General features: G+C 43.3%; 1 protein-coding gene across 1 annotated transcript in view; it reads left to right on the forward strand.

Annotated features, from left to right (window-relative positions):
- Window positions 1-10,410, forward strand: part of REEP3 (receptor accessory protein 3) — a 71,649-nt gene extending 61,239 nt beyond the window's left edge. The window contains exons 7-8 of the mRNA XM_084633949.1: window positions 3,257-3,408; window positions 5,900-10,410. Coding sequence (XP_084490075.1) covers window positions 3,257-3,408; window positions 5,900-5,956 — 209 coding nt within the window. The 3' untranslated portion in view covers window positions 5,957-10,410. The remainder of the gene's footprint in view (window positions 1-3,256; window positions 3,409-5,899) is intronic.

Raw genomic sequence — 10,410 nt, forward strand, 5'->3', positions numbered from 1 at the left:
TCCTTCAGGACCTAAGGGGCAAGGGTTTTTACTCCCAATATTTCTTGAACCCCAAAGCCAAAGAAGGTCTGAGACCCATTCTCGACAGATTCATGAAGAAATGGAAGTTCAGCATGATCTCTTTGGCTACCATCATCCCCTCCCCGGATCCAGGGGGCTGGTATGCCACCCTGAACTTGAAGGACACATACTTGCACGTATCGATAGTCCCATCTCAGAGACTTTCTCAGGTTTGTAGTGAATCGTACAGTTTACAGTCCTTCCCTTCGGCCTGTCAGTGGCCCCTCAGGTGTTCACCAAATGTGTGACAGTCGTGGCCGCCTTCCTGAGAAGACGGCAGGTACAGGTGTTCCTGTGTCTCATTGACTGGCTTGTCAAGGGCCACATCAGGGCTCAAGTAGAGGCACATGTACATCTGATGCAACTGACCTTCAAATGTCTGGGTTTATTGCTTGATATGCCCAAGTACACCCTATCCCCAAACCAAAGGATAGAGTTTATAGGAGCAGGCCTAGACTCCACCCAAGCCAGGGCATTCCTGCCAGAGTTGTGCTTTCATGTGTCCCATCAGACTCAGCGTTTTCCCCACCACGACAGCACCGAGCTGCTTGAAGCTGCTCAGTAACATGGCCACTTGCACATATGGCTGGCTTCAGTATGCTGTCCAAGCAGGGACAGCTTGGACAGGGTAGTCTCGCTTTCTACTCAGGTTGTTAAATCCGTCCAGTGGTGGCTCAACCCTCAGGCAGTTGTGCAGGAGTGCCCTTCTCCAGGTGGTAACCATCAATGTCGCTGGCCACGGATGCTTCAATGTTGGGATGGGATGTGCATCTAGGGGCCCTCAGGACACAAGGCTTCTGGTCCCAAGAAGAACTCACTCCATATCAATGTCAGAGAGCTGAGACCGGTTTGCTTAGCCTATCAAACCTTCCAATCCCACCTGGAGGGCAAGTGTGTATCAGTTATGATGGACAATACAACACCGATCTTTGTTTTATATAAAAGAGACAGGGTGGAGCTCTCTCCTCCCTTATGTCAGGAAGCCCTCGGCTATGGGACTTCTGCATAGCTCACTCAATACACCTAGAGGTGTCTTAACTTCGGGGATCCTAGAATGAGCTGATGGACCACCTCAGCAGATCCTTCCAAAGCCAAAAGTGGTTGATTCGCCCGGACATTGTGAACAGCATCTTCCAATGGTGGGGAATTCCTCAGGTGGACCTGTTTGCGATGAAACTGAACAGGAAGTGTCAGCAGTTTTGCTCCTTCCTGAATCACAGCCTAGGCTCAAATGCGGACACCGTGGAAGGACTGTCTGTTCTATGCATGTCTTCCGCCACACACGCTCGTTCACAAGATCCTGCTCCAGGTCAGAAGAGACAGCATCAGTCATCCTGATAGCACTGGCCTGGCCCTTCCAACACTGGTGTACTCTTGGAACTGTCAGTAGCCTCTCCGATCACCCTGCCATAGGTGCTGGACCTTATCACTCAAGACCACAGTTGCCTCCAGTGTCCCGACCTCAAGTTTCTCCACCTCACAGCGTGGAAGTTTCCTGGCTAAACCACATGGAGTTGGCATGCTCAGCATCTGTCAGGGAGGTCCTACTTGGCAGCCAAAAGCTGTCTATTAGAGCTACTTAGCCAAGTGGAAGAGATTTTCGATTTGTGTGACACAAAAGGGCACATCTCCGATTCAAGCATCAATACCCTTCATCTTGGACTGTCTGTTGTACTTGAAGCAGTCAGGTCTGGTGTCATCCTTAAAGGTTCATCTGGCAGCCATCTCGGAGTTCCACCCGGGGTGGACGGTTGATCGATCTTTGATAGGTCCGATGGTAGGTCATTTTCTCAAGGGCCTAGACAGGTTATATGCTCCAGTCTTCCATCTGATATCAATATGGGACCTTAACTTGGTGCTCTCCAGATTAATGGGACCTCCCTTTGAGCCCTTAGCAACATGCTCGCTCCTCTACCTCCTTGTGGAAAGTAGCATTCCTGATTGTGATAACTTCAGCCAGGAGGGTGTCTGAGCTCAAGGCCTTGACATTCGAGCCTCCATATATGGCATTCTATAAAGACAAGATCTAGTTGCGGCCTCACCCAGCCTTCCTGCCAAAAGTAGTACCTCAGTTTCACGCAAGTCAGGACATCTTCCTCCCAGTGTTTTACATGCTTACAGTTGGGAACAAAGGCTCTACTCTCTGGATGTCAGGCAGGCACTGGCTTTCTATGCTGAAAGGACCCAACAGTTCCAAAAGTCTAACCAGCTCTTGGCCGCTCTAGCAGACAGGATGAAGGGTCTCCCTGTATCATCCCAAAGAATTTCATCATGGATCACGTTCTGCATTTGAGCTTAAGACCTGGTGAAAGTGCCAGTCCCAGCGCTAACAGCGCATTCCACAAGGATGCAGGCCTCCTCGGCCGCATTCCTGGCATAAGTCTCTATGCAGGAGATGTGCAGGGCAGCAACCTGGCCGTCAATCCACACATTCACTTTGCATTATGCCAGCATCCCAGGGAGGATACAGCTTTCATCCAGCATGCCAGGGATGATTCCGTTTTTGTCAGAAGGGTACTTTTTCAGCGAATCCATGAGCTCCGATCCTCCTCTGACAGTCTGCTTGGGAGTCACCTGCTTGGAATCGACATGAAGCAGCACTCGAAGAAAACACAGTCACTTACCTTTTTGTAACTGTTATTCTTCGAGATATGTTGCTTGTTTCCATTCCAAGACCCACCCGCTTTCCCCTCTGTTGGAGCCTCCGACAAGAAGGAACTGAGGAGGCAGCAGGTTGGCAGGGACCTACCTATATGCGGCACCATGACAACGTGACTCCAGGGGACATCTAAGCTGACCTGACTGGTACCGCTAGGGGCACGCACACATCCACTTGGAATGGATATAAGCAACACATCTCAAAGAACAACAGTAACGAAAAGGTAGGTAACTGTTTGTTTTCCCTCCTATCTTGAAACAGATGGCAGATTGACAATTGATGGATTTTCCACATAGCTATGATTTGTGTTTTAGATGAATAAAGAATGTACATGCTAAAATGGACTAAATTTTCATGTTTTTTCAGCAAAATTCAGTAAATTGAAAAGCTCTTATAGCCTCTGAGTTAAGAAACAGCTTTAACTTTCCTGAATGTCCTCATTTGCACTCTCTACAAATACTTACTTTAAAGTTTGTGCTACCGCTATTTATACAGACTTATGGCATACAAACTTTTGCCTGATGTGCTTTATTTTAGGTTACAGAATTCCATTGAAAAAAGATTCTGGAGATGATAAAACAGATGAGGAAATGGAGGGGACTCATTCAGAAGATGAGATGTTTGCTCAGAGGGGTCTCCGACGATCACAAAGCATGAAATCTGTGAAAAGTATTAAAGGTCATAAAGAGGCAAGTGCAGCGTTTTACTTGAAAGTATTGCATTCCATTAATGACAATGTAATTTGCAAATATAATAGTCCAAGAGATCAGAATATTTTATTTATAAAGGACATAGGGTGGTTCTAAATTGTAAGTGGAATGTGGAACACAACAGGTGTACTTACGTTCCCAAAAGCTACCATTCCTGTTTGTCTTCTAAAGGGAAACGAGAGAAGAATAAGCTCGTCAACTATACAAGACAAAGGGAAAAAACTTACTGAACATATAAATATAATTGAATAAAAGAGATTAAGCTCTTTATCTCTGAGCATCATCTCTCAAATGTGTAATTATCATAGTAATGGTGGAACTACAGGCCCAGAGTCTAGAAACAGCTTGGAGGGAGGGAGCCTACTGTCATGACATCTCACTTGAGGTGTGGTTGATACACCAATACAGCCCCTCACTATGCATACAGGGATCCTATAAGGGATAGGACCATTCACATTTTTGTTGTATCCTATGGATACTTTGAACAAGTGCCAATAAACACTGTACTTCGATTTATAACGCAAAGAGGAAAAAAAGATCCTATGTAGGGCTCTACATGTTCTTCACACAGATTTAAAGATACAATGGGAAACCAGGAGCATCATCAAACAAATTACAAACCAGTAATACTGCAACGTAAACACACATGGCAGCCCTCTTCACAACAACATTTCTGCCATTCAGAAGTCTGGGTTTTTCAGCACATCCTGAAGGTCAACAAATTTTGGCCTGTTCTAGATGCAAATGGAGGTGGGAAAGGGAAAGAGTAGCTTTCTAAGCTGAGGGCCCCTCATGGAGAATGCCTGGCTGACAGCCCCGTCTCATGCTCGAGCACCAGAACAAAAGGGGGAAAGGCAGTCTCTCACATATACACATCCCAGGTAATTTAGGGCTTTGTAACTCAGAACATCACTCTAAATTCTGTCTGGAAATCAAGATGCAGCCAGAGCGGATCCTAGAGTACTGGCATTGTGTTTCCAAATACCTTTTTACCGAGTGAGCTGCTATGGACTATGCCATTTTACACTTTAGCTTCTGAGTTTATTTAAGATGAAGCTCCAAGTAAAGCCTGCTGCAATAATCTGAGTTGGAGGTAACAGATGCATGGATGGCAACAGCAGGTTCTTTATACAAAACAAATGGCTCCATGTTTCAAGCCAGCTGTAGCTGAAATAAATATTCTCGCTACTGGATGGCTATGTAACATCAGCTGAGCGTCCAGCAGTGTCACCAGGCAATGCATTTTAATATTAGATGGCCAGTACATAACCACAAGTAAGAGGGTATATATTCTGGTTACTTCTCCAGCCTGCCAATGTATCTTGGTCTTGCTGACTTTCAATCAGCTAGTCCTCTATGCCCCAACCTCTACCTAACCTTGGGTAAGGCGTGTAATAGCATTGGTGGAATCAGGCGAGATAAACAGCTGGGTACTGGCATCCTGCCTCCTCAGACAACTTCCTAGTAACCCTATATATATATAAGTTCTGTTTTGTACTATCAGAATCCCATACAAGAGGCTCCTGGGCAGAAGGGCACATTCTGTAAACCACTCTCTGGGAATTTCATGACTGCTGTAAGATCTTAACAAGTAACATGTTCAGTCCCTGTCATGATAGCTCAGAAGTGGGCAAACTATGGCCTGCGGGCCACATCTGGGCTGTGGGGACCCTCCTGCCCGGCGCCTGAGCTCCTGGCCTGCGAGGGTAGTCCCTGGCCCCTCCCCTGCTGTTCCCCTTCCCCCGCAGCCTCAGTGCGCTGTGCCGTCGGCGCAATGCTCTGGGCGGCCGGGCAGCGCAGTTGCAGAGCCGCAGCCTGACCTGGCGCTCTGGGCAGCGTGGCTGTAGCACCGCCAGCCACCAGTGCTCCAGGCAGTGCGGTAAGGGGGCCGGGGGGTTGGATAGAGGGCAGGGGAGTTTGGGGGCTGTGGTCAGGGGGCGGGGGTGTGGATAGGGGTCGGGGCGGTCAGAGGGCAGGGAACGGGGGTTGGATGGGGCAGGGGTCCGGGGGGGGCAGTCAGGAATGGGGAGTCCAGGGGTGGTGGATGGAGCAGGGGTCCCAGGGGGCTGTCAGGGGACGGGGGGGTTGGGTGAGGCAGGAGTCCCAGGGCAGCCATCAGGGGGTGAGAAGCAGGGGGGTCAGATAGGAGGCCAGGGCTGGGCCACACCTGGCTGTTTGCGGGGAGACAGCCTCCCCTAACCAGCCCTCCATACAATTTTGGAAACCCGATGTGGCCATCAGGCCAAAACGTTTGCCCGCCCCTGTGATAGCTGGATGAATTTATTTAATCTAGTCCTGTATCAAGTGGTCTAATCCTATTTAATACCTGGTTGTGGCAACTGAATTGAAATATGCTGAAGTTGAATCATAACAAATGTTTGTTTTTTTTAAAAAGATCACCTTTTGTCTTGGTAATTTTTATGCAACTTAAATGGTAACACTTGATTTCTAACGCCACTTTCTCTTTCAGATACGGTACGGCTCATTAAAATATAAAGTAAAGAAGAGGCCTACGGTGTATTTTTAAGTGTACTACACTTTAAAGACAAAACTGCTGTACTACAAGTAACTTTACTTCGCACATCATGTGTTCAGGATTTGTGTGTATATATAAAAACTTTAAGCATGGTGGTAGGACTAATTTTTATCAGTCTAAATAGCTGTATAAAATGCTTCTAATCTTTAATAGCTTATCATGGGAGGGAGGGATAGCTCAGTGTTTGAGCATTGGCCTGCTACACCCAGGGTTGTGAGCCCTTGAGGGGGCCATTTAGGGATCTGGGGCAAAAATTGGGGATTGGTCCTGCTTTGAGCAGGGGGTTGGACTAGATGACCTCCTGAGGTCCCTTCCAACCCTGAGATTCGATGATTCTATGATCATTTTGACTTGATAGTTAAATGTGGCTAGGAAAAATCCTAGGTTTCTGCACTCATTAAACTTTGTAAGAATTTAATGAATGCCAGAAACAAAGCCTGATTTTTCTCAAAGGTAACTGAACAGCTGCAAATTCCATTAACATCAGTTGAACTTTATGGTGTTTAGCTCTTACAAAACTTAAGCCCATAGTGTTTCCTAGTTTACAATGCAAAAATAGGTATACTTGAATTTGTTTCTAAACCAGGATTCCTGAAAAAGCTTTCATAATTGTGTAAAAATGTACAGTTTTAGAGGACAGTTGAATGAAGGTGGGGAAAGGAAAAAGGAAAGGCCAATTATATTTGGTATGTCCTTAAAAGAACTTTTTACACCTTATTTCCTAATATTTTAAATATTAATAGGTGCACTTTGATATCTGTACAACAGTTTTGCATATTTCTACAGCTGTAAAACAGTAACCATGTAATGTTAGTGATTTAAAAAAAAAATCAGATTTCACCAATGTATTTTTAAATGGCAGCAATTTAATCCTTGTATTACCACATCTTACTCTTGGTTACTTAAGCACACGGAAGATGCTGTAGATAACTGCTACTAACCTTTAAAGAATTTCATCAGGTGCCTTTTGTGTTTTAGGAGGAGTACTTTCTCCAGCACATTCAGATGTAAAGTGATTTATGACTAATAGCCAGTTCTCAATTTTAAATTGTGGTAGATACAAATTTGCAGCATCTGCTAGATATCGGGGATATGATCAACTTATCAGTTGTGTGGTACAACTGCCATTGAAATGAATGGGAGTAATGCAGTCACATCTGATGGACTGTTCAGGCCCTAGATTATAGGTTTTTGCTAAGGCTTATTTTACAATATTCTTTTTCAGAATAGCTTTTAGATATCAAACTTGAGTTCTGACAAATGTTTAAGATATATACTTTTCATTATTCCTGAAGTTATTAAGATATTTGTGTATAAATAGCTCTTTTCAAGACTGTCTTCTTGCTGATTCAGTCAGGAATGTTGTAACCCAATTGACATCATGATTTTATTTAATTTTAAAAATCTTTTATACAAATATCTCTAACCAATAGGGATGGAAGGAAAATACTATTGTGAGTTTTTTATACAAATATCTCTGTAGCCAGTAGGGATGGAAGGAAAATACTATGTTTAAAAATTAAATGGAATTTAAAATGTATTGAGTGTTGACAGAAGTGTCACTCTCAATTTAAAGGAAGGTATGTCATAGGATCACTTCCAAAAACTTCCTGCCCTGCACCTTCTCCCAGATACGAGAGAAATACAGCAAGTAGAGACTGTAAGAGGGCAGTAAAATCACATTTCTTTCTGGAACCCCTCACTCCCCCATTCAGTAGCAACCCCCTCTACTGGCCCAGTGCAGTCTACTTGTTTTAGCTAGAATTTTTCTTATTCCTACTGTAACTGCCAGCAGAGCAGCTCCACTAGTGCGAGCATCTTTTGGGACAGCTGCTGGCATTCTCACTTTTCAAATTTGAAGTTTCAGGTGGTCTCCCTACGCACACATAATTACTCCATCAGTTCACATCCTCTTCACATTTTAAGGATCTTCGCGATTTTAAGGGCTAGAGACTTTTTTAAATCAAAGCTTAGACTCTGAAACACAATTGCACAGCCATATGCATGACACATAGTTTGTTACACATGGTACCATTAAAGTTGGTTTCTCTGTGGCTTACTTGACTTGCCAAGCTCAGTAACTTCACAGATCATTTTTGCAGCATTTCTTCTGTAATTCAGGTATCTCTACAGACGTTTAGACACATTGGTTTGAAAATCTCAACCATAAAAGGATTTAGCCAGACATTTATATTATAATAAAGTGGTCTTGTGGCCCAATAATTATTCCATTGAAGATACAAAATGTAGTGGGGGTACACTTTCTTTTTTTGCCTCTCATCCCATTCTCAGTGTTTTGCTACTCACTCCTCTTTCTTAGTATGGCTCAATCACTTTTCTACCATATTTGCTTCCTCTTATTTAAATACTTTAATAACATATTGCACTTGCAACAGAACTTGATTAGCACTACACCACTGAATGAGCATTTTGTGTTTAGCACTTCAGTAAGAAGGTACTTTAGCTGTGTTCATAGTCTCACTCAACGCAGAGTGATGTGGGGTTTGCTCATCTGAGGCCTGGGCTATGTTATACAGTTAATTCGACCTAAGGCAGCTTACATCAACCTAATTATGTCAGTGTACACGCTACAGCCCTGTTCCGCCGATGTAAGTGCCCTACAACACTGACATAATAATACCACCTCCATGAGAGGCATAGCACTTATGTCCGTGTAGTTAGGGCAACACAATCCCTGTGTAGACACTGGATTACTTACATGTGCTGTTGGCTGTCTTGTCAATTTCATGGCTCCATGCTGGGCCGTGAAAATTGACAAGAAAGCCTGGCTCTTGCCTGGGCCTCCCTGCTCCCCACTCAGGGAGCGAAGAAGCCTGGCCCCGGCTCTCAGTCGTGAGCGGATAGGCGAAAAGCTGGGCAGCTGCTCCCTGCTCCCAGCTGAGAGCCCGGGGGCAGCTAGGCTCCCTGGCTCAGCTCCCCACACTGCCCCTCTTCAGTTGGTGGAAGTGCTCCAAGTGAAGGTGCGCACCACTGACAGAAGGAGGGTAGTGTGGACATCAGCCACCATGGTAATTTTTCTATGTTAAGTCAACTTACAGACTTTGGTCAACTTAAGTCTGTAGTGCAGATGTGTCCTGAGTAACTCATTGTGCTGTGCTGCTGAACAGAAGCCGATTGTCTGCATTCCTGGTTTTCCAGTGTTTGAGTTCTGGAAATTAAATTATCCTGGAAGGGGATGAGAATTACAGGATGGGGATGCTGGCAACCTTAGCCCCATGTTAATTAAGGTATTTGCATGCTGTTCTATCTAATTTTAATTGTTTCAGACTGTTTCTTGTCGGACTGTTTTTCAATCTAACAGCTTTTACTACCTAGTCATTCCTGACAGCCTATGCTTTTCTCTGTTAAATTAATCTTTTTTTAATCATGACTCAGTGGTAAATTTCTCACTCCTTGAGTTTACACTCTTCAAAAGTGTAGGCTCGTTGTCCTGTTAGTCATTGTTTAACCAAACTATACCTATTTATTGGCTGTCCTGTTACCATGCTAGATAAACTGTGTCAACCAATTATCTGAAATATTGTGCAGTCTTTCAAACATTGGTGGCAGAGTGTCTTGAGGATTTGGTTTGAGTAATGTTGAACATGATCTGTACAGTTCTAGCTATTACATTTTTATTTAACATTTTTTGAGAAATCTAAGTCCACTTCTGAGGAAACTAGCACTTTATTCTATCAATATGCAAATTAAAATATATAAACCGAATAACCCAAATATGGTATAAAGAAGAAAGCATTTTCAGGGAACTCTGGACTTGTCTGCCATCTACAGTATTTGTAATGTTAGTTACTTAAAATCACAATTTATGCAAGATTTGAAAACCAGATGAAACAAGATTAGCCAGAGAAGCAACATACATTTTGGAAAATGTTTGAACTTTGTATTAATGTTTAATGGATTCATCTTGGTCACATGTACAAACACTAATAGAAGTCTAAAGAGTGAACTGTTGATAAGCGTCTTTGAAAAACTTAATGCAAACCATGAAAGCAAAGCAATTACCTGTGTAGACTATTTTATTTGTTACTTCCCTGCCTATCAGATGACCGGATATCTTGAACATCTCAAACATAAATGAACTTAAGTTGATAAGCACTATAGGAAAAACTGAAAAATTTGGTTTACAGAATGACAAGGTAAATGTTAAAGTATTTAGCAGTGATTTCATGACTAGATGCATTTTATATTTTTTTATTTTGATTTTATCAGTTGGGACTTCAGTATTTTTTGAAAATATTTTTTCTGTAAAGGATGCATGTTTGTGAAGGGAATATTGTAACATTTTCAAGAACTTGCATTCTGCAATGCTACAAGAACCCCCAAATTAGTCTGCATTGAGACTAAAGATAGTAGCTTTAAAAATCATGAAATAAAAGCTTTAACTTTTTTTATTGTAAAATTAAATTACTGTCAACTTGTTTACA

This window comes from Lepidochelys olivacea (genome assembly GCF_965140295.1).
Source record: "Lepidochelys olivacea isolate rLepOli2 genome assembly, chromosome: 7".
NCBI classification, from domain to species: domain Eukaryota; kingdom Metazoa; phylum Chordata; order Testudines; family Cheloniidae; genus Lepidochelys; species Lepidochelys olivacea.